Genomic DNA, 18,199 nt, shown 5'->3' on the forward strand with positions numbered 1-18,199 from the left:
GAAAGAGAGTGTGTGTTCCACTGATATATGGATGAGTGACCCATTGTAAGTATTGTATCTAGCACTGTAAGTCACCTTGGTGAATAAGGTGTGTGGGCTGATAACACTACATAGAGTTCAGTGGAGAAAAGCATCTGCTAAATAATTGTAAATGTCTTCTAAATGTTATATTTTCATTCATTCATTGTGAATAACTGTCTGACCAATACAGGGTCACAGTAGTACAGAGTCTTTCCTAGAAACATAAGGCATGAGATAATAAACAGTGGAAGGAGAAATTTTAATAGTTTGGCTCAAAAATGTTTTAAGAGTAAACTTCACAAGATCATTGCCTACGTATTTTACTTTGCAAAACACCGAAACTATTAGAGGTGCTGTGTAGTGTAACTAATGAATGTATGAGATTATGGATTTCAAAATAAAGGCTTTTATTTACTATAGTTTAAGGATATTAATATTATTAAAGCTGTTTATAAGATAGAAATAATTGACTTAATAGTTACATGCTTATAGTTTCAAAAAGACTCTTTTGAACCCATGTTCAGGTCGCACTCTTACTGAAGTACTCTTCAGCAAGGTAAAAATTACCCAGCTTTATAAATGGGTAAATAATTGTAAATAGTTTAATACACTCTAAGACGCTTTGAAGAAAAGCATCATCTGAATGAATTAATGGTAATGATATTAATAATGGTAATAATAGTAGTAATAATAATAATAGTGTGTGAGTGACACAGAGAGAGTGTTTTCCACTGATGTATGGATGAGTAACACTACATACAGATGGGTATCTAGCAGTGCAAGTCACCTTGTCACAGAGTTCATTGGAAGTCGCTTTGGAGAAAAGCGTCTGCTAAATAAATAAATGTAATAATTATGCTAATAACAGTACTATATCAGTTATTATTTATATTTTAATCAATCGTTGTGATTGGTTGAGATTGTCAGTGTGATATGAAGTAGGAAGTTTGTACACCAGGAATTACTTATTTTTGAGTCTTGACATTTCAGTGTTTCCGTGTCCAGCAGTGATTGCATTTTTCTTTTATTTGGTTGTTTTCATTTGTCCTTTTAAGTTTCTTTTTATTTTAAAACAGCTAGCAAATGAGGAGGTGAATGTTCTAGAAATGCTGGAAAGAGATGGAGGAATACAATAGATTCAGAAATTAAAGTGCAGCATAAAAATGCAATTATAGTTATTTTACAGTACTGTGTTTATAGTACGGTCATACCTCAAATGATGACCATCCAGCTTACCAAATTTCAAGTTATGTACATTTCCACATTTTTTAAAGAATATTTTTATATTTAATTATATTTTCTTGTTTTTTCATTGGCTGTTGTTTATAAAGGGGGTGTGGTGGCGCAGTGGGTTTGGGTAGCTCCTGCTCTCTGGCGGGTTTGGGGTTCGAGTCCCGCTTGGGGTGCTTTGCTGCGGACTGGCGTCCCAGCGTGTGGTGTGTGTATGTGTGTGTGTGTGTGTGTGTGTGTGTGTGTGTGTGTGTGTGTGGTTTATAATTTCTCTGTTAGAGAGGGAAAAATGGCCTGCATTTCCACTTTCTGCCATTAGGAGAATGGCACACTGGAGCTGTGGAAGGAGGAGGAAGGTGTGCGGTTTCTCCAACAAGTTTGTTAGCATATTTTTTAATTTATTGTTGGATCCAGAAACTACCAGCTGTTTATTTTAGATAAATCAAGTGCTGACAAACATGTTTATCACACACACATCTGAAACTGCTTGTTGGATCCAGGGGTCACAGCCTAACCCGGCAGCACAGGGCATAAGGCTAGAGGGGGAGGGGACACACCCAGGATGGGACACCAGTCCATCGCAAGGCACCCCAAGGGGGACTTGAACCCCAGACCCACCGGGGAACAGGACCCGGTCCAACCCACTGCACCCCCCCCTCCAAACATGTTTGTGTGATGCATTATTAACTTTCCCTTGGCCAGTGTTGTTTACCATGAGACATGCGGTCGCCATTGAAGGTGAAACACTTTTAAATGCTTTACCCCCATACAATTATTCATTACACTACAATTTACTCTCTTTCCTCTACCCCCATGGCGCTTGATGTAGGAACACGACACCGTGTCATGTGTGCAATTCAGAACACAGCACTGTAATAAGTTGTAAAGATTAGTTTTTTTTGGTCATTTTAAAGTAGACTCTAATGTTGCTTCATGTGAATGAAGTAAAATAAATTGGTGTTCCACCCACAGTGTATTCAGTCTCACACCTGATGTTTCCACTATAGAGCGACACACTCCATATTGCTCAAACTTTTGAGGAACGTACAATAAATAAGCATTATCACAAATTTTCAATCCATTTGGCTTACCTGATATTTTTAACAGAACCGAACTAGTGCATAAAATGAAGAATTAAGCTGTATTAATATTTCACTGGTTGTGACTTACAAGCAATTCTGAGCTGCAAACTGACTTCTGGTCATTTGTATTCATAAATTGAAGTATAAGCCAATTATAATTTTGTATTAGAATCATACATTAAAATGAGAATTATACAGTAAAATAATTTTTATTTTGGTATTTTATTTAGTTTGTGTTATATTGTATGCATGCCTGCACTACGGACACTACTGCGCTACAAGCCCATTTGTTCTCCATGGACCTCAGGTTAAGAACCGCTGTATTAGGCACATTAGAGATTATGTGCTTTTTAATACCACAGGAGGCACTGCTCTTTAAGGAGAACAAGGCCCATCTGTCAGGTGGAGGGCGCTTCTTCAATGCAACATTCCAGGTGTCAGCCTGCACAGCAGTGGGCTGTGGGCCCTGGAGTCAGCCTGTCCTGGTGATGCCCGCAGCTAGTGAGTCTTTCTGCTGCCCAGTCCTCATCATGCAATATGCTCTAACCTGGTTTAAGTACATTTTTGTAAAACTAAGGTATCTGTAAAAGCTTAGATCTGGAATCGTAGTGGTTTAGACCTGTCGCCTTGCAGCTGATGGACCCAGATTTTAATCCCACTTTCTGCTGTAATACCCCTGAGCAAAATACTTACCCTGTTACTCCAGTAGAAATTAATATTTGTTACTTTCTCAACTTAATGAATAATAATAATAATCTAATGTCTATCTGATATCCAGTCTGTTTCATAATGCATCATTTTAACTGAGAATGTCCATGTGAGAATGTATGGTAAGAATGCCCTGCTGTATGAAGAAGTACAATAATTGTAAGATATTTTCAATAAAAGCATAACCTGAATATCTAACAGTAATAAAAGGCATATTAACTGTTGCACAGTGGTGCAAGAAATAGCTGTGTGTCTGTGTCTGTGTGTGTGTGTGTGTGTGTGTGTGTGTGTGAGAGAGAGAGAGAGAGAGAGAGAGAGAGAGAGAGAGAGAGCAAGAGAGAGGGTGCTGCACTGGTGTGTAGATGAGTAACTGACTGGTAGTGTACTGTACTATATGCCCAGCACTGTAAGTCACCTTAGATCAAAAGGTCTCAGGTAAATACTACATAGTGTTCACTGTAAGTCGCTTTGGATAAAAGCATTTTCAAAATGGAAAAGTGTTACTGTTGCCTCACAGCTCCTGGGCTGTGCGTTCAAATCCAGCTCAGTCCATGAAAAGTATGCAGGTTTGTCACATGTTCATGTAGGATTCATGTGTATGTGTGAGTGAATAAGTGTGCCCTGTAATGGCCTGGCAGCCTGTCCAGGATGTGCCTTTCCTCATGGCTTATGCTTCTGGTGTAGGCTTTGGTCCACCTCAGCCCTGAAATGGGTTCAGCAATTGTTGATAGTAGCAAATTAGGATAGACGGATGGATGGATATAACTAAATTCAGCTGAGACAAAATTTTTCTTTTTTTTTTTTTGTTCCTATGTTTTCCTCACTTGAAGCCTTGTAAATTTTAGGTAAGGGTGCATGTATATATTCATTAAACATTTTGTTAACTGTCTGTGACTGTGCATTTCTCTGTTTTCTCCTGTGTCAAAAGCTGTATCCTCCCAGGGACAGAGGAGCCATATATGGGTGGGGCTGCTCCTAGGCCTGCTGGTAGCCGCAATGGTTGGAGTGCTCCTCACTGTGCTGGTGCATCACAGGGGAAAGGAGACACAGTATGGGTATGCCTCCTTACCCTCCCCACACAACACGTACCCTTACACACCCTCGCACCATCATTTGAACTTCATGCCCTCAACCAAGCTGCAGACATTATGCCTTAGACATTGTGTAGTACTCCACTCAGGGTGAAATAGTGTATAGCGCAGTAGAACTGTTTCAGTTTGTACATTTGCTGCTTCTGCTTGTTGTTGAATAACTGTAGCTACTTATTGCATACAGCAACTAATTATATACAGGAAGTCCTTGAGTTATGACGTGTAACGAATGACCACCCGGACTTAGGAGAGCTACACCGTTAACCTTGTTATATCATTTTTGATTCCTGACATTTGGTCATAACATCTAATGAGGACTGCTGTTTCTGCTGTATGGTAACATCAGCTGGCTGTTCTGCCCGAGGCATCTCAGTTATTGTTCAGCTCTCATGTCAGTGTTCGGGTATCTGTTTCATTTCTATTTTGCATTTTGACATTCCATTTTTAAAAATGTCTACTGTGTATGTACATACTGTTTGTGAATTTCCAACAAATAAACTGTTAAAATTCCATCTTGCTCCTCTGTTTCTTCACCGCTGATCAGGTGAGAAAAGCGCTAAGGAGACTTTGTCAGGGAATTCTGCAGGGCCCAATGGTATTAGTCCCAGGGTGCTGAAGCATCTGCATGGTGTTTTCCAGCATATGTATATGTATATGGAGCCTGAGCTTGAGAAGGCTCACAGTAATGTGAAAAACATTTTTCTTGGTTCCAGCTCTTAAGAAAGGGCAGCTTTCAATGATTACTGGCCATTTGGTCTAACATCACATATTCTGAAAACTGGTCTTAGTATACCTCAAACCCTTGGTGAGCAGTGCACTGGAGGCTCTTGAATTTGCTTACCAGTCCATCCTTTCCTGGATTATGAGTAATTTCAATGGTAAATCACAGTTTGTGAGACCGCAGGGCTGATTGAGACATGGCTGCAGGCAGCATGGGGGCCCTTCAACAAACAGTTTTGGCTTCCTTCCTGTCCACCTTGTGGTTTAACGGAGAGTAGTAATTTGCAGAAGTTCTCAGATGATACTGCAATAGTAAAAAGTATCAGTGATGGCCAGGAGGATGGAGTACAGAGGCTTGGTGAACAATGTTGAGTGGAGCAAATGGAAACAACTGTAACGCAATGTGGAATGTGGTGGGGCAGTAGCATTTGTATGGGTAATACCACCAGGCTGAATAAACTAATAAGAAAGGCTGGTTGCGTCCAGGGAGTTAGGCTGAATTCTTTGGATGAGGCACTAAAAATAAAGATGCTTACAAGCTCCTAGCCATCATGGATTCTACCTCTGCATGCCACCCTGACTAAACTTTACCTGACTAGATGAGCACTTTTGGAAACAGAGCAAACCAGTTTTACTTTTCCTAGGAGCTACTTGAGACTATTCCTGCCTGCAGCCATTAGACTCTATAGTAAGTTCTCTGACTGTCAGATTGATATTGACCTCTCATTGTCTGAGTGGTACTGAGATGCTTGTGTTGCTTTTCATTTACTTGCAGTTTATTTCTATTCCATTATACTTCTTAACTTGAGATATTTATTTATTCTGGTGTGTTCTTCCACTCTGTTGTATGTATGCTGCTGTAGCCTCATTCACTTTCCTGTTGGATCATTTTTATTAATGAATCAGCTTTATCTGTCAGTCTAATGCTGATAAACTATTGTTTATTTCAGGTCAGCATTTGAACCATCAGGAGCAGAAACAAGAGTTTCCTTCACAGCAGCCAGATCTTTCAACCGGCAGGGGCCAGCGCTCCCAGAATCCACCTGTAAGTGGGCACACCAGGATAATGATGCCAGAAATACTAGAGTTCAAAGGCTTCTGGCTGATGTGCAGCATCTGTCCCCTTCTAGTGGACACCCTGGGTATCAGTGATGAATTGAGGGCTAAGCTGCAGGATGTCTTGATCCCAGAAAAGATGCTTACTCTGGGACACATGTTGGGGAAAGGTAGGCCAGAAACATTTGTTTCTATAGTAATGTGATTGCTTTTTCTATGGCATGTTTCAACTGTTGTTTTCAGCCATTTGTTTATTTGGCATTATATATGTACAGGGAAAAGATGTGATAAATGAGTCCGTCTAATTAAAAACGCTTACAGTGCATCTTGTCAGCCAATCTTGTTTCTTGTTAAACTATTTTTTTTCATGATATGCTTTCTGTATATGCTTATAGATAACACTTGCAAGTCAGATATGATTTCATAAGATAATAGTAACCTAATCTGCAGGCTTTCACTTTGTGGTTTTGCATGTTAACGCAATATTTTTGAAATGTTTATGCACCTTGTCTAATGCACAATACTACTTTGTGAAACTCATTAAGATCTGATCATAGAAGCTTTCTGATCTTCTCACAAATGTAGGTGAGTTTGGATCAGTGCGGGAGGCATTCTTGAAGATGGAGGACAACTCAGTGCAGAAAGTAGCAGTGAAGGTGCTCAAAAGTACGTGCTAATAGATAAGGTTGAGTTATTGTGTATGTGTGCTTGTTAGACTCTGTGCCAAAACTGTGACAGCCTACTGAAGGTTGTCTGTTCTAATGGTGGCCATCCTTTGTGTAATATCCTGCTATATAAAAATGTAAAATGCATTTTTGTTAAGTCATTAAAGTTCTGACTTTGAATCTATGTGTTATTTTTCCCTTTGCTCTTCAGCTGACATTACCACTTCAAGTGATATTGAGCAGTGTTTAAAAGAGGCTGCCTATATGAAGGACTTCCACCACCCCAATGTCATCCAACTCATTGGTAGGGTTACAGAAATACAAGCCAAGTTGCTGAAGTGGTCTGACAGAGAAAAAAATAGTGGCGTGTTATGTTGTCTAAAGTACTTGCAAAAGTAAGGGTTCTGCAAGCCGCTGATGAAGATAATAATGACTGTGGTGTCTCCTAGGAGTAAGTCTGCACAGACGCCCACAGCAGCGCCTGCCCGTTCCTATGGTGATTCTCCCTTTCATGAAACATGGGGACTTGCACACCTTCCTGTTGATGTCGCGCCTTGGAGATGAACCCTTTGTGAGTATGGCATCACAATCAGTCATAAAGCACCTAATTTTAACACTTAACACAAGATTTCACAATAGTTGAAAGACATCTGTATGACTTAATTTTTCTTTTTTAATTTTTGCATCTATAAAATTGAGTATAAAATGACGGAGTGTACCCTCCACAGGTTCTGTCTCTGCATACCCTGATTCAATTCATGCTCGACATTGCTCGGGGTATGGAGTACCTCGGCAGGAAGAACATTATCCACAGGGACCTGGCTGCACGTAACTGCATGTGAGTCATACATGCTTCATAACGTCCTGTGAACCGTGTTTCTGTGAATTAAGCCCCAAATTTTTTTCAGTCAATCTCATATCCCCATACTGTCTTGTATTGGGATGTTTTTACTACATTCTTGTACAATGAAACAGTGATACAAAGCGATGCAAAATTGCTACTTTCAATGACATAAACTCACCATTACTTTCTGTATTAAAACAACTGTCTTTATCAGAAATTTTAATCAGTTATTGTACCGTTCTTAGAACTTTGTTTTGTCTGCCCATTTGAGTATGATCTATGACGGAATCCTTGTCCGGAACTCCCAGGTTGAATGGAAATATGACGGTCTGTGTGGCAGACTTTGGCCTATCCAAAAAGATCTACAGTGGGGATTACTACCGGCAGGGCTCTGTGTCCAAGTTGCCTGTTAAATGGATTGCCCTGGAGAGTCTGGCTGACAATGTCTACACCACACAGAGTGATGTGGTATGTCTTACGTACATATTTTCCACACACACAGAGGTTTATACAGTTCAGTTGCAATTTGCTTGTCCTAGGAAGGGTTGCAGTGGAAGCAGGTTGAGAAACCCTGCCTAAGTCTTCTGGTTCACTGCAGTGGTCTCCAGCTCCTTTTAGGGGATCCCCATGTGTTCCCAGGCAGCATGTCTTAGGTCTGATCCAGGGTCTCCTGTTCAATGGGAAATGCCTCGTGTAACTCCCGTGGGGCATTCTTAAAGCAAACGCCACCAGAGGTTTGGTTTGTATTTAATTTTAGAGATACACCACTGCTAAGAGAAAAGTAAAAATGATCTCCAATAACTGGTATTGACAGCTTTCAGTTGTTGTGAATTCTTTCATTCCTTTCAATGCTGTGCTAAAATTAGATGTTAAAGGGTTTGGGACTGATTGTGATACCATACTCACAAAGGGATGGTTTGCCAGAACAACTTTGAAACCATCCTACAGTCCTTCTCCACGGCCTCTCCAAACTCTTCCCATGCTTAAGCTTTTGCTTCAGCAGCTGCCTTTGCTGTGGCCCTCTTGGCCTACAGATACCTCTCAAACAAATTGAGAGATTTCCCGAAAAGCATTGGCTGAAAGGCCTTCTTCGGCTTAATAGTTTTCCTCTCTGCTAGTGGCCACTAGTGGGTTCTAGGATTGCCATCATGGGAAGCGCCAACGTCCCTCAGACTTCAGCTTATAGCAGCAGTGTCCACAAGTGAGGTCTTGAGCATAGTCTAATCAGTGGAGTTCAGATGCAGCAAGCTGTTCCTCTCAATCGCACTTCAGGAATCTCAGTTATTGCCAACATGAACATTAAAAGTACCCCGGTAGGACTAGAGTCAGTAGGCCTCACTCTCTGAAATACATCAATAGTGAGGAGGTGTGAGTAAAATTTCTTGTGCTTTCCAGCTGCCCAAGAAGTTACCTAATTATGTAGCATTAGTGTTGCAGCATTTTACTGCCTCCATTACACATACACGTACACACTCCCCAGGTAGTCATAGCTCATGTCAAACTGAGTGGGTGGTTTCATCCACAACCTAAATAATAATATGCCTTCAAGAAAAAGCAGGCTGACATTTGGAACAGTGACTTTTTAGGATCAGGTGCAATTATCTTAAAACTTGCATCCTTTTGTTGTAATGTAGTGTTGCAGTTAATGTAGCAACCTCAGAAACCTGTTTTAAGCAGTGTGATGTTTCCTTCTACAGTGGGCATTTGGAGTGACCATGTGGGAGGTTATGGCCCGGGGACAGACGCCATACCCTGGAGTGGAAAACGCAGAGATCTATGAGCACCTGATCAAGGGAGAGCGACTCAAGCAACCCCCTGACTGTCCAGCTGACATGTAAGAAATAATTTTGACATGTCATTATGAGTTTTGAATAAACAAATAGCGTCACATTAATTCCTTTTTTACTTCTCACTGTGACTAAGCAGTTGACAATATGATTTATTTAAATTTTGTATTTAAGTGTTTGGTCACAAGCAATCTAAACAATTGAACTGGGTTACAATGTTACCTTATGTTTTCTGCATGTATTGTATGTATGTACAGTAATGTTAATTATTTCATGCACAATGTACCTCCATCAGATATGAGATCATGCACAGCTGCTGGAGCCCTGTACCCAAGTGCCGTCCAAGCTTCCAACAGCTCATTGACCAGTTGGAGAGTGCGTGGGCAGGGCTTTCACCAGGGCCTGATCAAGAACCTCTGCTTTATGTGAACCTTGAGGGAGATGGTGATGAGAAAGGGGCAGGACAAGCAGCAGGGTCATTGAACCCAGAGGAGCCGCAGTGGAGCGTACCTTGGCAGTGCGTTGGCATGGAGAAAGATGAGAAGGACTGGCTTATGGTGACCTCAGGGGCGACCCTTGCCATTAGTGGGGATTACCGCTATATCATTGGGCCCAGTAGTACTGCAGAGGAAGAAGGCAACCCAGCTGGTATCTCTGGGGAAAACATTCAGGAGGATGTCAAGGAAGAAGATGATGATGTGGTCATTGACGTGTGAGGACATGTGACATCCCACACCCTCCACCCAACAACTGCTCTGCTACTGTACAGAAAGCGGAAGGGTGCGCTTCACAATGCACCTCAAGTTGAGGAAGCAACAGAACAACCAGCCAACCTGAATCTATGATTAGCATAGGAGAAATGGGCCAGAATTGTATAACTTTGTGTATTTCGGTTGCCTTTGGAGACTGCAGACTTTAAAACCTTAGACACAATCAGTACTAATGTAACAAGAGTATGGTAGTGCAGAGTATGCAATATAACAAGGCTGCTAACTGCTGTTGATTTTACAATATCTCCTAGGTTTGTCATTTTCTAAAGAGAGTATGGTAGTGCAGAGTACACAATATAACAAGGCTGCTAACTGCTGTTGATTTTACAATATCTCCTAGGTTTGTCATTTTCAGTGTTTGTTATCAAGAATAGGGACAGTAACAAGCTAAGTTGCAATTTGGTTTTGATTTACTTCCTTCTTCAGATGTAAATCAGTTGGTTTGATTAAGTTGCACATTCCTATAACTTCTATCATAAGCCATAGTAACTTGCTTTTTTGGTGAGACACTGACAGACTTCCAACTTGGTTCAGGTTGCTTCGCAAGCAAAGAACTTTTTAAATCTTTAACAACAAGCATGCGTATGAGGTGCAGTGTGCTCCGGCTGGTTTGTCAGCTATGACCTGTGCATAGTTTATATTTCCTCAGTTCCTCTTTTTTGCTTCACAGAAATTCTATGAAAACATAGTTGATATCATTACTTACTTTTGGGTAGATGCACAATCATGTGAAGGTGAATGGGCACCGGAGTGCATTAACAGTAAATCCATGATTTATCAACTTTACATAGAGTTGAGTTATTTTGGCAGATTTTACATAGATAAACAATGTGTACATATGAAAATCTTCTTTCATGTTTCACAAAGTAAATAGAAGTGTTTGCAGAGCAAATTAATAAATGTGTAATACTCTTAATCATTCAGTTTAAAACTCATTAACTCAAATTCACAAGTACGCGGTTTTATTCAAACACTTCTGGAAGGTTTCAAGGGAAGTAATGTTGGTGAATGTCTGCTGGATTGTGTCACTTTAATTTGTCCTGTATATTGTGTGTGGGTATACTGCATAAATTATGGTCCCTTTTTACCAATTATGTACTACATAATTTTGAATTTAAACTGTGTAGATGCTGAGCCAATAAGCACAGTAAAATATTTCAAATGAACACTCTGACAGGGTGGAAGCGCTTACGCCAGGTGTTACCAACTGCTGCACCAAATCACCCAGTGAATTACGTCTGTACAATAACCAGTTAAAATGAGACCCAGTGTCATCACTGCCTGCATGTCTGCACTGTTCTTGAAATTTCATCAGGTAGTACTGCACATCCTGTCACTTACACTTTCTGACCCCCTTGTCCCATATGGGGGTCGTGGGGAACTGGAGCATAACCCAGCAACACATGGCGTAAGGCTGGAGGGGGAGGGGATGCACCCAGGACGGGACGCCAGTCCATCGTAAGACACCCCAAGCGGGACTTGAACCCCAGACCTACCAGAGAGCAGGACCCGGTCTAACCCACTGTGCCCCCCTCCTGTCACTCATTATTTAAAAATTGAGTAATTTCCAGCTACTTTTGCAGCTCTGCTCTCAATTTTTTTTTTCTTAACAATTGTACTGTAGTATGCTACTTTATGTATGTGTTATCTTGTCAGTGTATGTGTCATGTTTGAATTTTCTGTGCATTAAAGGACATTTTACCACAGGAAAGAGCAGTAAACTTTAAACCATTCCTCCCAAATATCAAATGCAAAGTACTCCTTTAGTGTATACTTTACTTATGGACCCTTATTGGTATATTTTCCACTGAACATCGAGAAACCACACGGTAGGATATGCTCTATTTGCCTACGTAGCATGGCTGAGTGTATCTTGTTCATTTTACTTATATGTGCATGTGACAGTGTGCAAAGTTGAGCAACAGAGTATAAATCATATTCTCAGTGTAACCATACTGTGCTTATCACAAATAAAGACAAAATGTTATTGTGCAAGGTTTTCAGGTTGCATCCTGAATGTACATTAGTGAAATGTGTCTTTGTTATTTAGTAGAGCACCTCTGCATTGAGATTTGCAATTCAGTATTTTGAATCATGTTATTTTACAATATTGTGGCCATGTTGATTTAATTTGTATGCCTTCTCATTCAGGTGTCCACACTTATCCACTGTAAATTCTGCAGCAGGGAGAGAGCTGTGTTCTAATGTGGCAAATAAGTTAAATGTTCAATTTTACATTTATGATATTTAGGGTAAACAGAAAAAGATATATATAGTATTTTAATATAATTCGATAACATGATTACAGTGCCTCTTTGGTTGTCCTCTTTAAACATACTTCAATAAAATTTTGGGGCTTTTAAATATAAGAATTAATGATGTACGCTACTCTATTTCTCAAGAATCTGTTGAATGTATGCATGAGCTAGAGTAACGCTACTAATTATTTACATCGCTGCAGTTTCGATGCTAATAAAAACTGAAAAATTTTAGACACTTCACATAACTACCCCCTTCATAATGGCAACATGATATTTTTTCTTTACTTAAGCGCTAAGTAAGGCAATAAAAACTGATTACTTGTTTGTAATCTGGCCTTTTGTGGTTGAAACTTGTACCTTACATTAAATTGAGTTTTTTTTTAATCTGTTTTCATTTTCCTGAAAGCACCTGTAACACAACAGCACATTTCTCTTACACCACTTTCTCAGACATTGCAGTTAATAAAGTCTGAATTGTTAAAACTTGATTTTGAAGAATGACTTGAATTCTTAATCTTGCCTTATGCTGATTTGCATTCATGATTCCTTTAAATACAGTGGGGCTGTGGTTGTTAGCTGTGATGTGAAGTATTAAAACATTTGGATTACTCAAACACTCATGCCTAGCAGCTGGACAGTTTGTGAACAACACATTTGTAAGTGAACCTATCTGTAACTAGTGTAAACTCCTTTCCTCCCCTATACCTGACTCCATCTGTAGTCAATCCATGAATCTGTCTGTTATTGTGGCACACGTGCTCCACCCATGTGGAATGGTATCCCTTGAAAAGGTGAAAGAAACACCAGCAGCTCCCACACTGACACTAGCCTACAGAACTAGCAGCAAGTTGGCAGGGTATACCAAATGTCACCATGGCCTGGACTAGGAGTTGCATAGTTTGTGAGATCTTGTGGACATTACACAGGATGTATCTGCTGGAGTAGGTTATGACATCAGTGTGTTAAGAGAAGCAGAGATACGAGTCAGTTTTTACTGTTACGTGCCTATCAGTGTGGGTTTCCTTTTTGTTCTATCACTTTTACCCCTTCACTCCATACAGGTACCCTGTTCAACAATGGTAAATCCTGTCATTCTTCATTAGTGAGGCAATCTTGGTTTAGGAGAAGCAGAGCTGTAGATGGTAATCAGGCATCCAGACAGATGTACAAGTCAACAGCAATAAGTGAGGAAACATCTGTGGCTATGGCTTGAAAAGAAAAGCTGGGTATTGTCAGCACAGCAGTGGTAGTTGAAGGGGATGATGGGGTCGAAGGAAGAGGCATAGAATGAGAAGAGTATGTGGCCCAATACTGACTGAGCCCTGTGAAACACCAGTTGAGAGAGGCTGATGAAAAGACAGTGAGCCACACCAGCCTACCTGGTAAAATCTACCTGATGGGTAGGACCCAAACCAGTTCAGTTCTGTTCCTTTGACACCAAGCTCTACAAGAGAGGACGGTAGAATCCGGTGGTTAACAGTGTCATATGATGCAGAGAAGTTAAGAAGGAAGAGGACTGAGGAGCGGTGACTAGAGAGTATCTGTATTGTGGTGGTGCAGTGGGTTGGACCACAGTCCTGCTCCCTGGTGGGTCTGGGGTTCGTCCCACTTGGGGTGCCTTGCGACGGACTGGCGTCCCGTCCTGGGTGTGTCCCCTCCCCCCTCCGGCCTTATGCCCTGTGTTGCCGGGTTAGGCTCCGGTTCCCCGTGACCCTGTATGGGACAAGCGGTTCTGAAAGTGTGTGTGTGTGTGTGTGTGTGTGTGTGTGTGTGTGTATTGTGATGAAAGCAGTTTCGGTGTAATGTCCAATTTTGAATCCAGACTGATTGCTCTCTTTGACAGTTAGTATCTTAAACTTATACTTAACCGTCAGCTATTACTGAACTATTGACAACTTATGAATAATTACAATAAAGGGTGGATTATTTGGATAATTATTATTTACCTCAAATAAACATTCCAAAATATAATTAGACCAATAGCTCTTATTTTAACAATCAATTCCAGCAAGTACAATGGTAAATACACTCACTGGGCACTATATTAGGAGCACCTGTACACCTGTTTATTTATGCAATTATCTAATCAGTCAGTCATGTGGCAGCAGCGCAATGCATAAAATCATGCAGATACAGGTCAGGAGTTTCAGTTAATGTTCGCATCAAACACCAGAATGGGGAAAAATGTGATCTCACAGGTTTTGATCATGGCATGATTGTTGGTGCCAGATAGGCTGGTTTTAGTATTTCTGTAAGTGCTGATCTCCTGGGATTTTCATGTACAACAGTCTCTAAAGTTTACATAGAATGGTGTGAAAAACAAAATATCCAGTGAGTGACATTTCTGTGGATGAAAACACATGTTCTTCGTATATACACTGTACCACTATTTTAGTAATAAAAAAACTGCAGAATCTCATCCTAAGCTAAATATCTTCTTATGGTTGAAAGTCCAAAAAAGAAAAAGGTGCACCGTGTAGGTCCCTGGATAAGAAATTCAACGTTTAAATCAATGTAGATATTGAAATGCAGTAAATGGAAACATTTTAAAAGTTTTAATAATTATAAAAGATAAGAGGGCTCTATCGTTTTCAGCCCAGATCTCCCAGTACTGAGTGGAACCAGGCTCCAGAAATGATGTTCTAAGAAGCCGGGCCTCCATTTATTTAATTAAAAAAAAACATGGTTCCTCTTCAAGCTTTAGTTTTCATGCTCCCTCTTCATTCCCACCATCTTACTGATACTGCACATAAACACCATCTTTGAGCTCACTAACGCCATTAAGTAAATTAAGCTAAGTACAGTATTAACATGCTGGAAATACAGTGGCAATGGCACGATTAATTCAGCTCAGTTCAATGTTATTTTATAGAGCGCTCTTGTCACGCAGTGACATAGTATAACTGTGAGTTAATGGTAAAATAAATAAGTTACCATTAACAAGTAGTGTAGTACAATATGTGTTCCTAACCTTGTGTCTTTATCAGTGAAAGCGCTTCCAACCAAGTTTCCCTGCGATGATGATGTATGACAACATGAGCGTTTTAAAAGCGCACTCGTCACAGAGTGCGAACGGGCTGCGAACAAACAGGGTGTCGTACTGTGGTCTGTCCCTTCAAAGCCCGCAGCAACACGTGGCACACGAACACATGTGCTCCTCCTCCTTCGTGTGGAAAGAATGGCGCTTCGAACCGTCTCGAGCTGCTGTCTTTACACCGTGATGGCAAACAGTGACAGTGACAACATACAGACAAACTTTCAGACATGCGGCGGGATTTCAGCAGAGAAATATAAAGAAAGAACAGGTGAAATTATTTTCACTCGACACAGAAGCAAAAAGCAGCGTTTATGAATAAATAAGTGTATACTAGCTCACTAGTAATGTGTACGTCAGTCAGTAATGGCACATTCGGCGTTCGCGTGGAGCCTTTCATCCGTATGTACTATACATACTGTACATATATGGACGCTGTTCTTCTCTGTGCGACACACATGATCGCGGACCTGGACAGCAAGAAGAGTAAAGCGCCACCTTCATTTTCATTCATGTATGTTCCGTGATTCTGCTGGGCGGCAGCGGCAACACGAGGGACGCATAAGCTACTACTCTGCTTCGTGGTAAGCAAGCAGGTAATAAATAAATAAATATAAATAATAATAGAGCACACACTGATATTCAAAAGTGGCCACCGTCAAATGGAGAAGTGCCTCCACTCAAATTCCGCGGCGTCTTTATTCGTCCACATTCAGTACTGCTAACTTGTACGTGTTACATACGCACATTTCGTGCTTTATTACACAAAGTGCGCAATTCCTATCCGATTCACACGGAGAGCTACCGTCGCGCAGCGCACACTGCCGCCGCTCCATGGCACCATGACACAGGTCGGGAAGGAGTCTGCGCTGTAGAACGTGAGCGTGCCACCGCGGGAGCCGTGACGTCACTCCTCGGAGCACGCATGTTATCTCCAGCTGGGTGAGACGCGCGGGGTAATGTTTGTTAGGGGGAGCAAGGAAGGAGAAGACGGGGAATCCGAGCGACGACGATCACTTTTCTTCTCCATCTCTGCAAGACTGGAAGAGGTAATATCCCCGCGAAGGAAGGTACGCGCTCTTTGTGCAGGGAGAGAGTGACCGAGTCGCTCGTGGCCTCGCGTGAAGTCCCGAGGCGCTAGAAGAAGCCCGGGCGGGCTTTAGTGTGCTCGCGCCTCCTCGGCTCGGCTCGGCTCGGGAGTCACGCGCCATTGAGGCCCGCCGCGCCGTGCACGCGCTGGGATTGGCGGAGTCCGCGGTGCCAGGTTTCGCGCGGAGGCCCTGCGGTCACGGGCGGCCTTTCCGTCGAGCACAATTCGAGGCCCACGCAGTCTTCGAAGGGCGGCAGCGCTGTGAAGTTTTGCGCAGCGCGCGCTGCCATGTGAGCTCGGATCAAGTTGAGAAATTTAGCACCATTGCGTCGACGCGTCCACAAAGCAGGAAATGACCGAGCTGCGAGAGCAAGCTAATTCAATTGGGCATGGGGGCCGATCAGCGAGCTACCATGGCTCCAGCCTCGGCCCCTGGTCGCGGTCCCATCTCGTACAATGCTCGTCCTGTGTGGTAGTTCTTCCTGCAATGCTGCTCACGCGCTGCACCTTCCGAAGAACCGCCATTCACTGCTCGAGGAACTTGAGGCCTCGCCATGATCCCAATTAAGCGTCTGGCCCAACAAGCGCGTTGCATTGTCAGCACCGTAGACGTTACCGTAACGTTGAGGATTCTGAACACGCTGACTTAGAGAACGCGACACCAGGTTTTGGCCGCCCCGAGGGTCCCCCCAAACAAAGAGCATTTTCGGCCGCTTACGGAAATTTCTGTGGGAAATATTAATATAATATATATGCTTGAAAGATCGGTTTAGCATGTCGCGCGGGGGGTTTTCTCTTTCCTCTCTAGCTAACCCTAACTCTTCTTTTGCGTTACTCGCGAAAATATACAGTAGCTGCACTTTTGGCTTGGCGCGCTGAGCTGTGTTTTCACTCTCTCCGGAAAATTGAAGTTGGAGCGAGTGGCGTGTTGATCTCTCTTGGTAGCGCAAAATAATTACACGTTTAGAAGTGGTATGTGACGGTGCTGTTAAAACTTCATTTCATTAATAAGTTCGGTCCTTCTCCTAATATGAAACCCACCAAGAGAGTGACAGGATTTCGTAGACTCGGCCGAAGTCACCCTGGTCGAGTGTGCCGCTGGCGTAGAAGCTCCGTGTGTTTAGCACCCCCTACAGGCCGGGCCAATGCGTGCAGGCAGGCTGCCCATACAGTGACATTTACATTTATTTATTCAGCAGTCATTTTTATCCAAAGCAGCTTCCAATTAACCATATGTAGTGTTATCAGCCCCCACACCTTCTTCAACAAGGTGACTTACACTGCTAGATACACAATTCACAATGGGTCATTCTTCCATACATCAGTGGAACACATGCTCTTGTGTCACCTGCACACTTTGGGTGAACCTGAACAGCATGTCTTTGGATTCTGGGAGGAAACCAGAGCACCCAGAGGAAACCCATGAGGAGAACATGCAAACTCCACACACAGTGAGTGGGGATCAAACCCACAGCCTTTCACACCACCCAGGCGTTGTGAGATAGCAGCCGTACTTGGTGTGCCACTGTGGCACCCAGTTCTGCCATGGATGTCAAGGCTGTGTGTTTGTTTGAGAACAGGTGCGTTGAAAGAATTGGGGAAAAAAGGAAGTGTGGAGTGAGCCAAAACCTGGGGAACTTCAGATATATGTATCCTTATTTTTCCCATGGATTCATGTAGAGGTCACGGTAGCTGATGGGTGTTTGAAGTTTCCAGTGGGCTCATCTCATGTGTCCCCTTCTGACCTGTCCCCCTTCATGTTGCATTTAATTTATAAGATACAGTACTGCCTTGCACTCTGTGGATTGTGGCTTTTTGTGGGCTTTTGACAAAACCCAGG

The 18,199-nt window shown here is 42.1% G+C and overlaps 2 protein-coding genes across 10 annotated transcripts in view; both read left to right on the forward strand.

Moving 5' to 3' along the window:
* The window catches only part of tyro3 (TYRO3 protein tyrosine kinase), a 34,394-nt gene extending 22,980 nt beyond the window's left edge, over window positions 1-11,414 (forward strand). The window contains exons 9-19 of the mRNA XM_018764090.2: window positions 2,696-2,834; window positions 3,970-4,096; window positions 5,803-5,897; window positions 5,983-6,078; window positions 6,494-6,574; window positions 6,785-6,877; window positions 7,023-7,144; window positions 7,302-7,411; window positions 7,726-7,885; window positions 9,115-9,251; window positions 9,500-11,414. Of these exons, the coding sequence (XP_018619606.2) occupies window positions 2,696-2,834; window positions 3,970-4,096; window positions 5,803-5,897; window positions 5,983-6,078; window positions 6,494-6,574; window positions 6,785-6,877; window positions 7,023-7,144; window positions 7,302-7,411; window positions 7,726-7,885; window positions 9,115-9,251; window positions 9,500-9,920 (1,581 nt within the window). The 3' untranslated portion in view covers window positions 9,921-11,414. The remainder of the gene's footprint in view (window positions 1-2,695; window positions 2,835-3,969; window positions 4,097-5,802; window positions 5,898-5,982; window positions 6,079-6,493; window positions 6,575-6,784; window positions 6,878-7,022; window positions 7,145-7,301; window positions 7,412-7,725; window positions 7,886-9,114; window positions 9,252-9,499) is intronic.
* Window positions 11,415-16,045: 4,631 nt separating this feature from the next.
* Window positions 16,046-18,199, forward strand: part of mgaa (MAX dimerization protein MGA a) — a 50,922-nt gene continuing 48,768 nt past the window's right edge. For 7 of the 9 annotated variants that reach the window (XM_018764151.2, XM_018764154.2, XM_018764155.2 and 4 more), the window contains exon 1: window positions 16,046-16,339. The gene's annotated coding sequence lies outside the window, so the exon portion shown is untranslated. The remainder of the gene's footprint in view (window positions 16,340-18,199) is intronic. The other 2 variants (XM_018764152.2, XM_018764156.2) reach the window with 2 other exon arrangements.

Source organism: Scleropages formosus, chromosome 15 (assembly GCF_900964775.1).
Source record: "Scleropages formosus chromosome 15, fSclFor1.1, whole genome shotgun sequence".
In the NCBI taxonomy this organism is placed as follows: Eukaryota; Metazoa; Chordata; class Actinopteri; order Osteoglossiformes; family Osteoglossidae; genus Scleropages; species Scleropages formosus.